This window comes from Cololabis saira, chromosome 6 (assembly GCF_033807715.1).
Source record: "Cololabis saira isolate AMF1-May2022 chromosome 6, fColSai1.1, whole genome shotgun sequence".
Taxonomy (NCBI): Eukaryota; Metazoa; Chordata; class Actinopteri; order Beloniformes; family Belonidae; genus Cololabis; species Cololabis saira.
In genome coordinates this window covers 26,816,480-26,836,722 of record NC_084592.1, presented here as the reverse complement: position 1 = coordinate 26,836,722, position 20,243 = coordinate 26,816,480, and the positions used below count along the sequence as shown (strand labels likewise).

The following is a 20,243-nucleotide window of genomic DNA, read 5'->3' as shown; positions in this document are numbered from 1 at the left end:
TGGATTTTTTTAATCGCGATTAATCGCATGTTAATCGCACATTTATTCACACATTTTTTGCTGTTCTAAATTACCTTACCGTATTTTTTTTGTTTTTAATACTGTTAACAACATGGGAAAGGGAAAATATGCTTGCTTTATGCCAATGTTTATTCAACTTTCTACAAAAAAAAGCTTTTGACCTGAATGTAACATTCCTTCATAAATACAAACACAACTTTACACTTGTAAAGACTAACTTAAGATTCCTTGTTTTTTTTTAAGCAGATCAATGTAAAATAATGAACCATATGCATCACAAACATTGTACAAGAAGTACATTGGTCAGTTACATTTTCCATCTAATTATGTCTAACCTCATATGGAAGAAAATAAAAGGCTCAAAAAATATCCCTGTGGCAGGGTGGAGGAGCAGCCACTCAGCCGATTGGGCACACCTGTGCCCAATCAACCTCTCCACCCTGCCTGGCTACATAAGAAGTGGCTGCACACCAGCAAGAGGTCTGCTGGTGCACGTGTGGCGGGGTGATTGAATAAAGGAGTTCCTGCACTAAACCCTGTGTCCTCTGTCCTGTCGGTCGGCCCCAGTGGCAACGAGCTTGCTACAATCCCCTTCTCCCAAGTGGGATCAAAATAGGGTGATACGAAAAATTAATTACAAACAAATAAAGTGCATATGTAACAGCAGCGTGTGTAACTGTCTGCTTTTGGCGAGGAGGGGGGCGCTCTCTGCATCGTTCGTGTTTTTGGCTTGCAAGTGGTATTTGAGACTCAACGTACTTCGATGGTACTTCATTTCAAATCGACAGAACATGCAAATAACTTTAGTCCTGTCCAGCGAACCATCTGGCATCTTTTTGAAAGTGAACTTGCTGTTCAAAAGTCCCTTTTCATTCTCCATTTTTCCTCGCGTTTCAAAAAAGTTCACGCAGTAGGCCAACCATACTTTTCCTCAAGCTACGGGTGCCGTCGACAGCCAGAAATCATATAATGCACTTTTTTTTTTTAATCCTGGTGCTAATCGTGCGTAAACAAAATTGACGGCGTTAAGAGGACGTTAACGGATAACTTTGACAGCCCTAATATACAGTATATATATATATATATATATATATATGTATATATATATATATATATATATATATATATATATATATTTATCTTAGTCCACTGGCAGAATTTGTTTTTCCGTTTTTTTTCTTCTTCTTCTGGGGATCAATAAACTATGTAGACTTTCAAGAGGGCTGGTGAACGATACTGTTAATCTGAATGACCGACTGCAGACTGAGGTGGCCAAGGCGAAGTTGGAATTTTTTTAATTTGGTAGTAATTTTGAAAGCCAAGATATATGTACATGAATCCAGAAGATGATTTCTTGATATATCGTGGATAATGGATGAACATTACCAGCTTATTTTCATGATCAAGACCTTCTGACTAGTCAAGGGTCTCTAACCGGCATCTTTCATCAACACTTAAATAACCCTTGCTTGTTCATGCTCTTTTGAAATCCCCAAATCTCTGTAATCACACAGGAATGATGACACCGTTTTCTTTTCTGTTTTATATTTGTATTATCTTTACAAAAATATGAACAAAATACCTCTTTAATGTCATGGTTGCAACACAGTTAAATATCATCCAAGACAACAATCAAGTTAACATATTGGGAATCTTAAATGATGATAGACGCTAAAAGAGCTGAATATACTGTTGATAGAAAGTTTTTTCATTCGTTACAAATCTAAAGACCTGAACAGAGATGTTGCTTCCTTGTCTGTGGAGGGAACATCCGTTAGGTGTTGGAGAAACGGTCGTCCGTGGATGCAGGTCCGGTTGGTCTCACCCAGCTGCTGCTTCATCCGCCGGAGAGTTTCCTCCACGTCTTCCCGAGATAAATTTGCAGGCAGCTGACGGGCCAGTCGAACTGCCTCTCCCTGTAGAGGTGAGGGGGAGAGTCACAAATCAAAGATTTATTGAAACAAACCAAAAGAATATAGTGGTGCCATGCACCACGCCACTCACTTGTAAGTAGTTTGTAACTTTAAGCGGCCGGCAGTCTTTAACAGTCGAGGCCTTCCTGTGAAGAACTGCTGTCAGGATCTCTCTGAGGTCCTCCACACCGAGAAAAGGCACACAGTTTGCCATCGCTGTCACTTCCAGATGTCTCTCGGCTGACATGAGGCCTGGCCAAAACAAGCAGAAAATAAGGATTAATACACTCCAGACACTACTACTATCTCCAGGAAAGAATAATAAATAAATACTGTGGTTTACGGCTGGATTGATGACCAAGTCAAACAAGCCAAGGGCCAAATGGAGTGTTAAATGACTAATAGAAGCCCCAGAAGACTGAAAGGAAGTTGTCTAGTAGGGTGGAAGAATGTCAGTTTCTCCATTCATGAGGAAATACTGCAGATCATGTACAATTTATATTTCTAAAGCATAACTTCTGATGGTAAAGCTGTAGAAAAACTGCAATACTCCTACGATAGTTGTGTTTCAATTGAAAGTGTTGATTGTTCAGATAATTTGATATATATTCTGTTAAAAAATAGTTATGTATGAAATTTTAGTACGTTTAATATTTAGATACTTGCTTTGCCTTCCATTTTAAACTGACACTATGATTCAAACCACGTTCATTGCACATTTTGCAAAAAGCACGCAATCCTGATGAAAAAAAAAAAGATATCCAGCAGATATTATGCAATCAAACTGACTTACATACACAGCTTCATGCACACCCACAGAGGCTGGCGGTGCCAAATGAAATTCTGAAAATGTCTTAAAGGGCAACTATTCCCATCACCTGCACACTGGGGTACAAACCTACTGTGAAAGGCCACGCTGTTGGGCAGAGAGCCAATGTCAACCCAGGTGAACCATTTCAGCAACAAAAACAACCAACATTCACAGTACACGTACACCCTGTGCAAGCAAACAGAAGTAATGTCAAAATAATGATGAACAGGCTGGGAGAAGTTCAGCTGAAGGAGGCCATAGCTTTTATTTGTATAATATGTTTAGAAAGTATTCCAATCTTCACTCTTGACTTACAGTTAAACCACAATGTTCACTATAACTGATCATTTAAAACAAAGAACTTTCTACTCAAATATGAGTTTGCTTACTATAATATTAAAACTATAACTGTACTCATAATATTGCATGAGTCATTGGGGTTTTATATTAGCTTCACTATACTTTATTAACAGTTTCCAGATTAGTGGACTAACATGTGGTGCGTTATTGGTAAAAAAACAAACAAACAAAAAAACATTTACTTAAGTGCAATTTCCCATCAAACTTGTGTAAAGAAATGTGTTTTGATGCTTAAACAGCAGGTTTGAGTAAGTTATCATAATCAGTTGGTCACTATTTAACAGGAAAATTGACAAATCTTTTAACTGCATAAAATTGTGAAGCCAAGAATCTGTTTTTATTTCATTCACAACCAATCTAATATGGGGTTAATTACATGCAACCCCCTTACAGGGACTGCAGCGGTTTATACTTCTGACAGGTGAATTTCTGCGTTTGAGACTGTGAAGGGCTAAAACACGTGTCTGAACATTGTTGAGTAACAAAATAAAGACTTGACATTTTACATAATTGACAGATGCACATTTAGTGGATGTAACTCATGTTGAACTGCCTCTTACAAAATAACACAGTCCAAAGTGTTGTTGGTCTTATACCTGGAGTGAGTTTGATTCTAAACCCATTAGCCACAAGTCTGGAATCAGAAAAGAAGGTCCCTCCATGCAGGTCAGGGTTTTGCTTCTCCATGTTGCACAAAGCCTTCGTATATTCAGCTCCCCCAAGACTTCTACAAAACAGAGGAAAAGGCATTTTTAACACATTATGTCAGTGTTGATGAGGTTGCATCATCATTATGTATGCAACAAAAACTGGATGAGGCTAGACTGATTTTGTTTAGTTTTTTTGAGAATTGAGTGATACATTACCCATCTGTTAACTGTACAGGGTTCTCCAGACTCACTGCTGGAAGTATATTATTCTCTAGAAGTCTCTTAAACAGCAAGGTCTCCTCCACTCGAAATGGGTTTAACAACATGAGCCTCTGACCACATAAAATGACCCAGGCGCTCTGAGAGGCCAGCCGGTTTACAAGACGGAGGCCCTGCGGCGCTGCGCTGCTCTGGGATGAGAGGCGCTGAAGCTGAAGGCGAAGAGCGGCTATACTGCACGGGAGGGGCTGCGAGGGCTTACTCGCAGGGTTTCTTAACTTCTTTTGGGGCTGTGCAGTGAAGAGCTCATCAAGCAGCTGCTGGTTGGACGCCGGGGCCTTGCGTTTCTGACCCTGTATTTGCCCCCTCAGGGTGCTCCCAGCGGGTTCCCCAGGGCCTTCTGCTGAGGCCAACTTGGTCCTCTCGCCATGGTGTTCCAGGTGTTTTTTTGCTTTTTCCTCGTACCTGCGGAATTACAAAATCTTAGCATGCACTGATTTGCATAACAAAGGGTCCATATTTGTGCAAATAAATAAAAAAGCATGAGGAACGTAGCAGCAACACACTGGAGACATTCTGAAGGTTTGCATATTCTACTCCTCAATGACCAGCATCCTTGAACATCCTTCTCTTTTATTGTGTTTTTGTTTGTTTCCATTTGTTTGGTCTAGGCACAGCAGTTCAGATTCTTATATAAAAATCAAAGTTCTTACATAAGAATACAATTTCAGTGTTTTAAAATATAAACTCTTATAAAATCAAAACAGTGTGTCACTTCACTGGGTTGGTGAAAAAGAGCCAACTCCTTGCTGCCTCCTATAAGACAGCAGCAGAGCAATGCAGGATTCTAGGCACGTCTTTTTCCATACCTTACATCAGGCCCTAAATACTGCTGATGCACATTTTCCAACCTTGTAATTACTTTAAATTGGCATGCAGCACATAATTGGGTTGAAATGCTTTCAGCACAGCATAATGGTTTTATTCCAGAGTTGCTCCACAGATAGAGATCAGCAACAAGCGCAGCATCTTATTCTTGTACTAGCATGTTCCTGTACATCTGGCCAATTTCAAAGTTATTGATGACGGCATGACAAGATTTATTTTGCCAAGAACATTTTTGAAGAAAAGTTTTGGTTTGCGCACTTCTCACCTGCTGAAATCCATTTTAATAAGCTCTCAGTGTACTTACAATTAGATCCAGAAGAATTCGGACAATAAGAGACATTTTTATGATTTTTCCTTTATACTACAATAGATTTGACACATAGCAATGAAGATGCTGACATAGGGTAGATTTCACAAAAATATAGCATTTAGGAATTTAGGCCATTTTTAGTGAAGAACAATTTTTCGAGGCTCAAGTCTCAACAATTGACTGAACTCCATTCCTCCTCTTTTGTTACTTCAGGAGGTTTAAAAGGTTTGAAGGTGATATCAGTTATTGAGCTGGTTTTTGGAAGTTGTTTAACTGGAGCTACTAAATGAAGTCTAAGCAAATCTCAATGCAAGTGAAGAAAAGCATCATTAGGTTGACAACAAAACCATAGATCTATGATACAGATAGCAAAAACCTTAGCTGGAGCAATAACAATAATCAGGTAATTCTTAAAAAAAAAAAAAAAAAAAAAGGAAAGCAAGCACTGGTGATCAAATTGTAACATCTAAAGTGGCTGATCACAAAATCCTTTCCTTGATGGAGAAAAACCACTTCACAACATCAACAAAAATCAAGAATACTCTGAAGCTGGTAGGTGGGTCCGGTTCAATTCAGTCTGTGGTGGAAACAGATATTATTTGACGGTCAATTCAGTAGCCCAATTGCAGCCAAAAAGACCCAGCTTTTCAGTTGCTGAAGGCAAAACTGAAGGCAGAAAGAGCCACAAATAAGCAGCAGCTGAAGGTGGCTGCGGTCTGGCAAACCATCCAAGAATGAAAAGACTACAGTTGTATCTAAAATTATATCAATATGTACATGTTCTTTTTGGCTCCTGAAATTGAAGGTACTTTGCTTAACATAGCTGTAAATCCTAAATGGTAAATGCCATATTTTTTGTGAAACCTCTCAAATTAAAGCTGAAAGGCTAAAGATTAATCACATCTTGACTGTTTTATTTCGAATTCACTGCAGTGTTGCATAAAGGCAGGATCAGAAATACTAACTGCAGATCCACAACTTGAACTTGCCACCTCCATAATCACATGATCTTGTTTTACTAATAATAATTATTCCGACTCATTTTACCTTGATTCATCTAAATCCTTTATCTCCCGGAAAGCCTCCTCTAAACACAAATACTTCCTTCCACCTGTGTCTCATCTGTCTTTGCCTGTTCAACTGTTTTACTGATATTGCCTATGCAAGCGCAGTTTTCCAAAAGTGGGAAATTAATAGAATCTCATGGGATTAATACATGTTAAATAACATTTGTCACAACTGGGAGATTGATTCTCAGGACAGAGGACATTTCATAGCCACAGGTTGGAAATTAGAAACGCAGCTCATGTCAATAAAATTTCCAGCACAGGTTTATCACATGCAAATGACAGGTCAGAATTTCCCCCTCTCTGGTCCTCGCAAATAACAAGAGATGGAAACAACTACTCAGAAAAGGTAAAGGTCTGGAAACTCACTTCTTACGCTCTTCCTCCCCCAGATTTTTCCACCTCTCGTTAACAGAGATGCTGATATCCTGCAGGCTGGCATTGGGGCTCTCCCTAAGGACCTCAGCTCTGGCCTCTTTCTCAAACAGGGCAGCAGGAGTCAGCGGAGCCCTCATGGCACGATTGCAGATCATGTCGTAGGCTGTCAGGGCAGCTCGTTTCTCCGTTATTGCGTTGAACATCTTTTTGCCTGAGCCGCTCTGACTTTTTGCCTCGTCAGAATCAGAATGACTGTGCTTCGTGGGCTGGTGAATTATGATGGGCTGCAGAGGTTCTCCTGTTGTAGGGTCGGTCAGAACTGTCCCCCGACTCCAGTCCTCAGCTGATATCTGATCTTTACTGGCTTCTGAAGCTGATACTTCATTGTCTGCAAGATTCTCCGGAGATTTGCTCCCTGTACCGGTTTCTGTATCATGAGTGCACCTTTTATCCATTTCATCATCATACAGGGAAAAGTTCGAGTGGAGCTCAACTGGGATCTGGTTGACTATCCAGTCATCTGCTATAGACGATGAAGAGCTACAGTTCGAGGGCTGACGATCAAGTAAAGCATCAGTGCTTGCAGCTGATAGAGTTTTGTCAGCAGGTGAAATGCCATTAAAGCTGGTGAGACTGGTATGCCTGTCTTTGTTTCCCTCTTTTTCCACAGGTAAAACATCGGTCTGCAAAGGACCAGATGGTGATGGAATTGTGTCATGGCTCGGCGGCTTCTCAGCTGGGAGGTCAGCGGTAGGCCGAAACCCGTACAGAGAAACCAGCAATGCCTCTACTGCAGTCAACACAGCCTCCTAAATATCAAACAACAGATTCATGAAAAAATAAAAACCTGATGACTCATAAATATTACTAAATCACATCCTCAGTCTCACCAAATTCACAACATAATACAAATATTTTAAATTTTTTTCAGCTACCTTGTCATGAAGAAGAACCTGTGTCTTGTCCGGCGTTAGATTTACATCCACAGAACTGGGACTGTGAGACTGTGATTTTCAGCACAAGGGTGGGATATCGATTTCTGGCTGCGTCGTCCGAGTACTGAGCAGAGAAGTGTTGGCGCAACAGCTAATGATCAGTCACATGTTTGTCCCAGGATAAAGTTTGCAAGAGAAAAAACAAAACAAGAATGATGTCAAAACAAGAAAATCAATGACTGAATATACATTGTTGAATTAAATTATCCGGAATTACATCTTACCTTCATTATCTCCTTTTGATGGACTGGCCGGTTATTGACAAATATAAATGTTTTGTCAGGGGTAGATGAGCTTGTAGAGCAGAGGTCAGCTCCAGGCTTTGGAAAAAAGCCATCTAAAGTAATCTAAAAGATAATAATGACATTGATAAACCAAGACAAAGTATGCAGTAAACAAACATCAGACTAAGTCATATGTTGCATGGCTAATTGCGCTTTTATTGAAAATAAATTTGCCTTAAAAAAAAGTATTGTTAACCAACATTACATCATGTTTATTGCCATTAAATAAAAAGGCACACACCTGTCTATATAAAAAGGTCTCACGGTTGATGATGTAAGTCTTAGTAAAACCAAGGCTATGTGGTTAAAATAAATAAATGCTGTAGACCTATGAGGCAGTACTGTGCCAAGGCACAGGTCTGAGCAACGCTACAAGAGCATTCCTGTGGCATTTAACGTGGTCAAAAGCACAGCGGTCTCCATCATTGTGCAATGGAAGAAGTTTGGATCTACCAGCAGGCTTCCTGCTGCTGACCTGGCTGCAAAACTAGGTAATAAAAGGAGGGCGGCTCTTGGTTAGATGAGTAACCAACAAGCCGGTTTGACTATGAATGAGATCCAGTTTCTTTGTTTCGATGGAAGAAAAGACCATCGTCAGTGCACAACTCAGCTAAACAGTCTTTCCTGCCCTAAAAGATATTTTATTGCAGAAAAAATGCTATTCTTCTCCAAAACGCACATCACAGGGTGGAAATTTGAGATATTGAAAAAAAAAAAAGAAAGAAAAAGAATAAAACTATAAACTAAACTTTTAGTCCACAATTCCCAGGGTTACAGTGTTGATAGAGGAAACCAGAAACTAAGCATCACATCATTATTATCCACTCATGCAAAGTGATGGCAGCATCATTCTGATGGGATGTTTTTTCTGACACTGGTGTTTGAAGAAGGATAGATGAAAACTATAGAAAAATTCAGAGTTAGGCCCTTTCCTGGAAAGCCATGCACCACACGCAAGTCATAAAGGTTTATATTTCAACAAGACAACAAAACAGCAGCAGCTTCAGAAAATCTCTGGCCAAGAGTGACCTGAATCCAGTAAAGCATCAGTGGAAAATTCTGGAAATGGCTGTGCCAATGCTTGCAAACTGGTTAAGCGCAAACAACTCTGCCAAGAATAGGAGAAACTTAAAAATAATAATAATAATAATAATTTAACAGTATGCCAAGTTTGGACAATCACTCCCCTATAGACCTGAGGTTGTCATTGTAAAATCACCTTTGGCAGCAAAGTGCTCATTAAAAGGTCTCGATAATTATGCAGATGGAATATTTCATTTTTGATGAATTTATAGCTCAATGGTTTTGGCTATGTCATCCTGAGTGCTCTGTGTGGACTGGAGGAGGAAAAATAAATTGAATCCATTTTAAAATAATTGAGTCATAATATGTGGAAAACTTGAAAGGGTCAGAAAATCCTCTGCATAAAACATGCAATGTTGAAGGATAAGTAATTGGTATATGGCAGGAATACATTTGTTTAACCATTTCCCAATTAACATTTCTAATTGTTAAGATTTATTTTGTGAGAAAACCGCAATGAGAAAAAGACAGGCAGGCGATGTGACACTGCAGTCGTTACCTCGTAGATGTGTGTTTTACTCTGAGCATGCCCAGCATTATTCGATTAAAATCACCCATGACGACCGTTCAACTGGAGCCGTGCACCAAGGACTTCTCGTGAGCTAAAATTGATGACTCAACATGAATCCAAACAGCTGTACTTAAAACTTCATTATGATTGTGAGCTAGTAAGAAATTACAGAAAGCTATTAATGTTCTACAGATTAAAAGCAGTTAACAGCTATGCGTTTTTCCACATGGCCTAGGGCTCATTATGAGCAGCAACGCACAGCAATGAAGTTAATAAATAGGCCGCTGTTTCAGGTCAGGGCACACATGCTTCTCTCAATTTCTGCTCATTAGGGTCACTTTATGAGAGTACGAATGGCACCTCTGGCCCTGAAGGTCTCTGGCTATATGTAGTCAAGCTGCCAAAAAAAGAAAGAAAAAAAGTGTCAGATTTTGTTCCGCAAAGGGAGAGCGAGTGCAGCGCTCCAAGACTTGCTGAAATTGTCAACCTGGTTCTCTTGATCGCTGTGCTTTGTTCTTGGGGACTTGAAGGAGAAAAGTTCACTTTCATTACTACAGGGAGTAAGAGGAAAAGGTGAAAGGTTGTTCTCATAACTGGGCACCAAGTAGCAAAATAACAACAACAAAGGGAAAAATGAGAGAGAAACAGGGTGAAAAGGGCTGCTCTATATCTGTCGGACTAAATTAGTTGGGAGCCTGACAGCAGGTAGGAACCACATGACACCTACCGTGACCAAGCAGAAAGTTACAGCTTGACAGTAATTCAATTACCATCAGCACAGTAAAGCTTAGCTAACAAAAAAATCACTCACTCTTCATCAGGAAAGAACTCGGGAGAAAAGGGCAAAGAAATAGTTGGCCATCCACCAACTGACCACATTTGCTGGCTTAAGACCAGGCGTTCAAAATGAAGTTATGAGCTCACAGTCATGTATAACGTGCACGCTCACATTTACTCTGCAAGTTATCCATCTTCTCATAGTATTACATGCAGTAACTTATACACACATACATGTGATTTTCATATTATATATATATATATATATATATATATATAGTTAATTAAATCAAATTAATCCCCATTCATCACCATTTAAAATACTATTATGACTATTTTTTTCCTTTTACATTCAGATAATTTTAATGTCAATAAGTTTTCACAAGGACTAGGGGGAATCTGGAGAAGAAATGCCATAGTGGCCCGTTCCATAATCACACTATAGTATTAAGTACATTAAAAGGTGACTGCTCAACTGAGCAATTTTTTTATTTTTAACAAAGGTTATACTGGACTAAAAAAAAAAAAAAAAACCCTATAGGTAGAAGTAAAGAGTGTGACCTGTGCCATTCCTTGGATGTAACTTGATTGCTCTACAATAATGAAAATGTACCAGGGCTACAGAATATATTGAAAATTTGTAATCACTGCAATCAACTTGCATAATATCCTAAAATGCAAAAATCATCCAATTTCTACACATATTTGTATACATCACAAGTATACAAAGTCATATGCCAATTTTCATCTATAATTTCACATTTTCACCTAAAGCATTCAGTTGTGCCCTAATAAAATTACAGTTTTTATAGCATTTCTGCCAGTGAATCACCCTAAAAATTACATATTATAACTTTAATCCGATTTGTAAATCTGCAAATGTGTAAAAGTAAAGTGGGTAATGAACCTTTACACATTCTCAGCTTGCTTTTCTGTCTAGAAAAAAAAGAGAGAAAAGTTGGAACATCTTCCATCTCCACTAACCTCCAGCTGCTCCTGGCGCTGGTGACATGGGAGCAGGTTAGCAACAGTAGTGGAGCCCAGGGTGGCGAGGAGCACACTTCTGGTATCAGCAGCCCTGGCCTTCTGCCAAAGCACCACCTGGAAAAATAAAGAGTTCACCAAAGAACTCAGGATTCATCTCACTTTAAAGAATTAAGAATCAACTTAAGCCATAATCCTTAAATATTTAAAGTCATAATGGCTAAGATAGAAATAGCCCAAGTAATTTGAGTATAGTTTGTGTCAACTAGTAAATATACAGTATCTGGAGTGTTGAGTTCACTGTTGCAGGACATGTCCCCGATATTAGACACACAACACGTGTACCTACATAAGTCCAGTAAACAACTCCTGAAGACATTTTTAAACACTTTTAAACACAAGTCAGTTGAGTTGGAAACAAAAGGACAGGGAGAAAGTGTACATTGATTATGCGGAATAGTTTCACCACCCTTCTCTGACTGTTTCTGGGGTCACTTTTGCAGCGTGTTCAGCAATTTACTCCATCAGTCATTACAGTGGGCAGTCTGGCATATTCAGCGTGTTTTACTGTTTGCTGTGGAAGGAGAGTGTGAAAATGTCTAAGTGCAAAATTATCTTTATTAATGGACCAACACTAATGGATTTTAATGCACCTGTACAATACATATGATAAAGAATGCATAACTCAACTAATTACATGTAGCAAAAAAAAAACCCAAACAACTTGATCATTTGGATCCGTCAATATCTGGACAATACGACTGCTGTTACATTAGATGTCTATCAAAACCTATCAGAGCTACGGTTGTATGTCGAAGACAGCGCTGATTCTCAAGTTTGATTTCAGAGTATTCACATACAAACTGGATGTTTAGGAATTCTCGAATGGAAAATTTAACAGAGGAATGACTAAAAAGTTAATTTTTACCACTTCACTCAAATGTACTCTACAGGCAATGATGGCTTCACGTCTGGAATCTGCAACACCAAGGAGATAATCGGCTTCCTTGTTTGCGGTGCTTCAGTCAACCTTTTGTTGGCTTTCATTAGTATCTCCTTATGCCTTTAGTTCAGCAAGTGGAAAGCAGCTCGATCAGCTCCATCCCTCTGCTTTACCTTCAAAAACTCTGGAGTTGCTTTCACAAAGTGTTTTCAATCATTATTTATCAGTAGTGTGGAGCCCCATCAGCAGTGCTGCATTGGACTGCTGATGTTGTAGCTTCGGATCACAAGTAGTTACAAACCTACTTTTTATCCCATCCTGACGTTTGTTTGCAGACTAATGTCAGTTTTATCTGCGCAAAAAAAAAAGCTTGTTCCTTGCCTGATACAGCTTTCTAATATCTTTTTATCAAAGCCTACTCTAATCTTTCTATTTTTAAAGATTATAAATGCTTTTAACCTTCTGTGCTTGCTCTTATGAAGTCTTTTCTTTATGCCAGTTTCCTGGGGATCATTCTTCACATGGCTGGATGTGTTGTGGTCAGTCTCTAGCTTAGAGGTGCAGGTATGTTCATGTTGCAGCGCTCATCAGCGTGTTGCTCATTTTTCATTTTATAAATGTACCACCCTGTTGATTTCATGCACATTATACACATCTTTATGATACATATCCTTTACAGACCCAACTAGATTTAGATCATAAATAAATGATAAAAACTAATGCAGTTAAGTAATTATGCATTTTTTTAGTATGCATGTTGGCTATAGTTATGCTCAAAAGTTAGTAACCCTTTCTCTTAATTTAGAAAGGTTTGAAATATTTGGACATAAATACCTAAAAGTTGTTGATTCTTGAAGGATATTTACTTTTTCAAGCTTTGTTTTTTGCATTTTTCTTGGTCTCTTTTTTAAATTACCTTTTAATATGTAATGAATTATTCACCTGAGGCCACAGAGGATCAGATGCTTCGCTCCCTAGACTCTGTGCTTTAGGTTTTATATCCAACTCATTGTCCCATACACATCACTGTGTACTTTATGATTTGATTTCCTGGCCTTCATTAAGCCTAAGGAGGAAGCAGCATTGCTATGTTTTTATGTACAAAGCCATATTGGGTAAATTTCCTTCATATCTGTGTAATCTCCTATCACTCACCAACAGCTGTTATAATCTTCGTTCCACTAGATGGCTGCTCTACCAGGTACCACGGATTTGCACAGAGCTTGGTAGAGCAGCTTTCTCTATTTTGCACCCTGGTCGTGGAACAATCTTCAGAACACATTACAGCTTAATGATTCGGTCTCCCTGGGAGAGTTCAAAGCTCTGATAAAAAATTGTGTAACTGAAGAGTGCAATTGCTATTTCTGAACTGGATTTTGTTGTATGTGTCTGTTGTTCTTTGTCTGTTTTTAACGTGTTTTTTAAAATAATTTTTGTAACTCTGTAATGGTGTGCTATCTTGGCCAGGTCTCCCTTGAAAAATACATTTTAATCTCAAGGGACTTCCTGGTTAAATAAAGGATAAATAAAAATTTTTTTTTTTTCAATTGTCTTGATATATAAAGTCTTCAAATTAAAGAAGGGGTAACTGACTTTTTAACAGGACTATGTTTATCCAAACGTCTGTTGTCAAGTACTTCTTCCAACAAATAAGCAGCTATTTGTTTCCATTCGCTAATAACGGTTTAGTAATTTAGACTGCCCAGACTACATACTTTTACTAGAGACTGGAAAAGGGAGCAATAGAAAAGTTTACTCCCTATAATTTAGACTAAAATAACATTATTAGTGACACACAGAGCCATACCTGTTGCCATTTTTTTGTTTTAATTGTTTATGAGTCTGTCAGTCCTCACACGGTACATGAGGTTATCTCAGTGCTTCTGTATTGTATATCCATGACATTTACAGCATCAAAACTTTACCTCCCAAAGGTAGAGGGATTTCTTTTTCTTTGGAAACATGATTATCAGTCCGGAAGATACTGATGAGTCTTTGTTATGCAAGTTATCTAAAGCCCAACTCAATCTCAGTTCTTCTCGTCTCTGCCATTAGCTTCAGATCAGAATCAATTTAACATCACATTAATTGTACAAAAGAAATTTTGAAAAAGCATCACCTTTCATGTGTGAGGCTGGGCTTATAATAACTATTGTGTTGACACTGCACACACTGAATCTCTATTGAAATGATATAAAAATAGTCCAACGATGCAGTCGAAATACAGGTTTCTGTGAGCAAGTTAATGTCAGATGTTGGAGGGTATCAATCATATCAATACTATCAATACTGGTCCAAGTCTAAAGAATGTCAAATAAATATTACTTTGATAGATATATGTGTTTATTATATACATTTCTTCAAGCTTATTTGAAAAAAAAAAAAAGAAAAAGGAGGCTAATTTTAAATTTTGTTGGATCCAGACAGCAAATGCTCAGCAACCTTGCAGTGTTTTCTTCCATCCAACAGAGAAACTTCCCGTTATCAGCTTAGCCGCTCTGTCCTTCATTTGCCTCACAAAAGCTTTTAGTCGTTGTTTTCTAAAGTGCCTCTACAATGAATATTTTCCATCACCACAACAATTTCACAGTTCACTGACTCGCGTTAGCACTGACAACAAAAACAGCAGGAGACCCGGGACAATTTCCACTTTCCAAAAGGTCTTCGATTAATAATTCAGTGGACATCTCAATATTCATTTTCATGATAAGTTTTTATGAGATAAACGTGGGCTGGGTAATTGGGTGGAAAAGTGAGGCTGTGATTGCTTTATACTTTGGCCTTTTCCATTCTTGTTGCTGAATGCTTATTTTTCTGTTACTGATTGAATATCGGTGGATACAAGCCATCTTTTATTAATAATAACAACAACAATAATAATATAATAATAATAATAATAATAATAATAATAATAATAATAACAACAACAATAATAATAATAATATTATTATAAATATTATGAATTATAATTACTAACAGAAGCTAGAGATACTGTATAAGTGACTAGACTGATAATTTTTTTTTAATTTCTGATAACTTATAAACTTCAGAATCAATGATTTTTTTGTTTATAGTAAGAAAAGCCATACTTTTCCACTAATCTGACAGATCAGTGCTTTCCTACATGTCAAAGGATAAAGTATTAGTTACATTTTCTCCAATTTTTAACCCTATTTTTTTTAAATATACTTGTCATTTTTCCCCCTTTATTGTTTTAATTTGGCCTTGTTTTTGTGTGGTCTGACTAACCCAGTACAAGCATGCGTTGCTGCTTTGAACAGACTTTGCAGTTGCTGCACATATGACAACCATAAGATTTACAGACAAAAAGTGCAGGAGACTTTCAGGCAGTGATGCAGACACAACAGTCTGAAATATAATGAGGACATCTAGTGGTTGGAGTAAATGCTGCATCACACTAAGTACCATTAAATATGGTCTTAATGGTCTTATGGTCCTTTGCGCTTTTAATTGAAGTTTGAATATAATTGCTGAGATCCTAAATTGAAAAAATACTCCACTGTCTCAGACTGTCTCAGAGAAGGCGGGTATCCCAAGTTTGGAGCTGCACGTGTCTTCATATGCATAATAGCATCTTGACTTGTGCAAAGTGTTTTCACAATAAAGACATGGAGAACTACACAGTCTTAACCCTTAATCAAGTTCTACAAACAGCCTCCTTTAAAGCCAAGATGAGATTAGTATGATGTTGGTTCATAAATTACACAATTAGAAACCAGCATCTATTCAGTTTGGAAATCCTTATGCATACAACGCTTTGAAATAATGCACCTTTTCCACCGCTCGTGGTTAAATGTAAAACGTGACAAGAGTTACTGACCTTATTGTGAACTAGCATTAGCCTCAGCTCAGGTTTTAAAATGGCGTAAGCCATCAGCAGGTCCTGCATTTTCTTCAGTTCATCCTTGCACTTCTTTGTGGAGGAGTAGTACTGTCTTCTCACTGGAAGGTTCTTGAAAAGCTTCATCACACTCACTGATGTACCTGGAAAACACACATATTTTAAAATAATACATGTTTTCCTACAACAAGCTGAGCTGATCTGTTTAAGAACTTAAGGGCTAAAATACTATTTATTGATGGAGATGAACATTATCTCGGTTCTCTTACACATTCAACCATTCGGTCTGCAGTTAATATTACTTACTATATTCTACTTGTTTGAGCTGTGGAAGTGGGTACAAATTTCAATGTGTTAAGGACAGAATCTCTTTCTTTTTTCTCTTTAAAGAAACCTTTGTGACCTCAAGGTTATAGTGTAACAGCTCCGTTTTCAACCATACCTTTGCAGCTCTGTTCAAAACAATTTCAGAGAGGGGAGTCACACACAACTTCAATCAACTCTGTTCGTTTGGAGAGAGCCTCATTTGAAATAAGTGTTCAAGTTTTACGCCACCCACTTCCGAGGTAAGACAAATGCAGCATGATGTGAATTTGGGAAGAATTCAAGATATTTAATTTGTATAATTCTACTCTGATTTGAGTTTGTGATGTCAAAGTATCCTTCAGATTTGGACAGCTCATCAAAAGACATCATTTTGACTTATGCATTCCTAAACAAAGTGACAGGATAATGTGACACTTGAGACGCATAAATTAATCCCCTCAAAGCATTCCCTCCTTTTGTTGCAAAACATATTTGATTATAAGTCCCTTGCCTTGACCTAGGTGAGACGGCTTCTGTGAAACTATTTTCCCTGTGAGGTCCAGCATGTACTGGGTGCTGATGTCATCTTCCTCCGTCTTCGTGGTAACAGCCACCTGAGGAAAAAGACCAGAACATATGAGGTACAAATAAACTCAGCAGTTAGTCACATCCACATCCATATTCAATAACTAATCGTATCCATATTTGAAAATCAAAGACGTGTAATTTAAAAGACAATTATACATGTTCACATATGCAGTATTATGAGTGAGATTACTCTTTTCTCTTCCATATCGCGATAATGTGAAACATCTGTTCATAATTCCAATTTGCCTCTTTTGTCTTTTTGATGTGAGAATGATGTAATAACTCCAGCTGTTAAATGGTTCTCACCTCAGCCACAGCGCAGACGGAGCCCAGTGCCTCCCCCCTGAAGCCATATGTTTCCAGCTGCTCTAAATCTTCATGGCTACAGATCTTTGAGGTGAAATGTCTTACAGCCATCACAGGAGTATCTCCAGCTTTGATTCCATGGCCATTGTCGCGTACTTCTATACGATCCAAACCATAGTTATCCTTAAACGTGAAATTCAACACATACCGTTGACGCCCAGTGCAGGAAGTGAAATGCAAGTATGTACAGAGTTGTAAAAAACAAAACAAGCAGCAACAGCAACAACAATAACAACAGAAACATTAATGGTGTCTGCTGCACTTTTTCTTCAAAAGAATATTTCAAACAAAGTGCTATTTCATGCCACCTTCATTTAGATGTTCTACTGATTACTTTAGCCCGTCCATAAATGCCAAAGCTAAAAATGAAAAAAAGCTAAACATAAAAGAAAAAAACCACTAACTGACTTTGGTACAGATTTGGCACAGAATCCTCACTGTAACTCTGGCACAAGAAACAGAAAATAGTTAAATAAAAGCACTATACCAGTTTCACGTCAATGCTTGAAGCTCCAGCATCCAGGGAATTCTCAATAAGTTCTTTCACAACATTCACCACAGAAGTGATGACCTGGGAGCTGGACAGGAGTCGTGCAGTTTCTGGTGGGAGCTGCTTCATGACTCCAGATATCTGCTGGAAGGATAAAAAAAAAGGTAGTTTTAACTACGTTGTCATGGTGATTAGCACTGTTGCCTTACAGCAAGAAAGTTCCTGGTTCAACGCACAGCAAGAATCTCTGTGTGGAGTTTGCATGTGCTCCCCATGCTTGCATGGGTATGCCAGCTTCCGTCAATAGTCCAAACTGTACAAAGGAGCGAATGTTGTCTGTCTATATGAATGTATGAAAATATATTTATTTCGGCCAGGTCATTCAGAATTTAGACACCAACAGAAAGCATTGGTTCACATAATAAAGAGACCTAACCGAAAAGGAATAGGCTGAAGCTATTGCGTATTTACGCCTACCCTTCTCACATGATCAACTTATTCAGATCGCAACATACAAAACATCATACAAAAAAATCATATTGTTTACACAATCCTGAACATAATTCCGTAATAGTATCATCTACTGGATCCCTCATATTTTTTAAACACATTAAACTTAAACAAACGTTTGAATGCATGAATCGACTGGCACATATTCAATTTTTCATAATTTTTACACCCCTTACAGTAATACATTGATCTTTAATTTTATTCCTAGACTTTGGTTTTTCAATCATATGTTTCCCTCGAAGCTTATATCTACTTACCCTTATTTTAAACATGCTTACAATTTTACTAGGTAACAATCTGTTGAACATTTTGTACATTATCAATGCTATTTTGTATTCCACTAAATCCATAAGGGGATATAAATAATGCACATTCTAACTCTGCACTTTGGTAGAAAAGTAACATGATGGCATGGAGTGGATCACACACATGAGATCAGTGGCTCATCATCAGAGTATCATTCAGTCTTATGCCAAAGACTTCAGATCGATAGCTGGGTCACATCCCAGCTATCATCAAAAAGCAGAGGTGTCAAGTAACGAAGTACAAATACTTTGTTACCTTACTTAAGTAGAAATTTTGGTTATCTATACTTCACTGGAGTAATTCTTTTTCAGACGAATTTTTACTTTTACTCCTTACATTTTCAGCAATTATCTGTACTTTTTACTCCTTACATTTTAAAAACAGCCTCGTTACTCTATTTCATTTCGGCCTTTAAAAAAAAAAAACTATCCAGTTAAATTGCTCCATCCGGATAGAGTGAATTTGGTTGTGGTTGTTTCAGATGTTCTTGTCCAGTTTTGTTCTTACATCCGTTCCCTCAGATTCCTGCAACTAAACTTGGATGTACATTCCAATAAAGGTTAGGATAAATGATAACACGCCTCTGAAGTTTGACTTTTCGCACCATTACAATACTTATAGGCAACTAGTCATCATATCTCCTGCTCTCTAAAACACATGTTAATGCTCAATAGTACACATATATGGTTCTATAATATATTTGCATTATACTAAGATGCATTCATTTTCAATGGCTTTTGTCCTTAATGGCTTTTCCCCCTTACATTACTTTTACTTTTATACTTTAAGTAGTTTTGAAACCAGTACTTTTATACTTTTACTTGAGTAAAAAACTTGATTCTACCTGAGTAATGAATGTGAATACTTTTGACACCTCTGTCAAAAAGCAGGGACAAGAAATGTCAGAATACAACACTCCAAAAAGTGGAAGGTAATAAACAAATAAATGATAAAAAACTGAATGCAGTTGCTGTCGGTGGTAAAAAAAAAACAAAAACAAGACAAAAACCAACGAACTGACACATGAGTATTAGGAAGTTTGCATTATTGCAATTTATCCGACACCTGTCCCAGTCAAATACTATTTGACTGAAACATAGGATTACCTAACGATACTTTTCGTTTATCATCGTTAGCTAACTACTGTACAGTAGTCTTGGACTTCTTGGACCCGTTCGTTACCATTATTAATTATGTTTATGAGTACATTTACGTAGCAATACTTCAAACAGATATTGAACTAATATGTTAGATGTACCTGTTAGATGAATCTTTCACAACAACAACAGCACGAACCAGACGCCGGAAACAGTTGGATTCCCGCCCCCTGAACTACACGCTGATTGGTTGAAGCTGGCGCAGGGGCGGGGCTTATATAGAATAATATACCCTAAACTTGGACTGACAGGTAAACCTGTGCAGAAATTGTAGAAAACCCGGCTTTTTAAAATTGCCATGATAAACCCGAACACAATATCTGGCTGTATTCCGCCAAAATACATGTAATCCAAAGATGATCACAGCCACCTGCTTTGAGTGAAGGGGACGCCTGTGAGACCAAACTGAGGAAATAATTCCCTATGTCTTTTTTAATTGAACACAATTTATAAACATTCTGCTT

The 20,243-nt window shown here is 37.9% G+C and overlaps 1 protein-coding gene across 1 annotated transcript; it reads right to left on the bottom strand.

The window, feature by feature from the left end:
- Window positions 1-1,496: 1,496 nt before the first annotated feature.
- Window positions 1,497-19,944, bottom strand: pms1 (PMS1 homolog 1, mismatch repair system component). Its single transcript, XM_061723859.1, is given in 14 exon segments — window positions 1,497-1,937; window positions 2,026-2,186; window positions 3,702-3,832; window positions 3,972-4,439; window positions 6,609-7,426; window positions 7,553-7,618; window positions 7,620-7,703; window positions 7,837-7,959; window positions 11,252-11,368; window positions 16,036-16,199; window positions 16,874-16,976; window positions 17,257-17,439; window positions 17,804-17,950; window positions 19,881-19,944. Coding segments are annotated over 13 exon segments (2,751 nt in total). The 5' UTR covers window positions 17,936-17,950; window positions 19,881-19,944; the 3' UTR covers window positions 1,497-1,736.
- Between the last annotated feature and the right edge of the window lie 299 nt (window positions 19,945-20,243).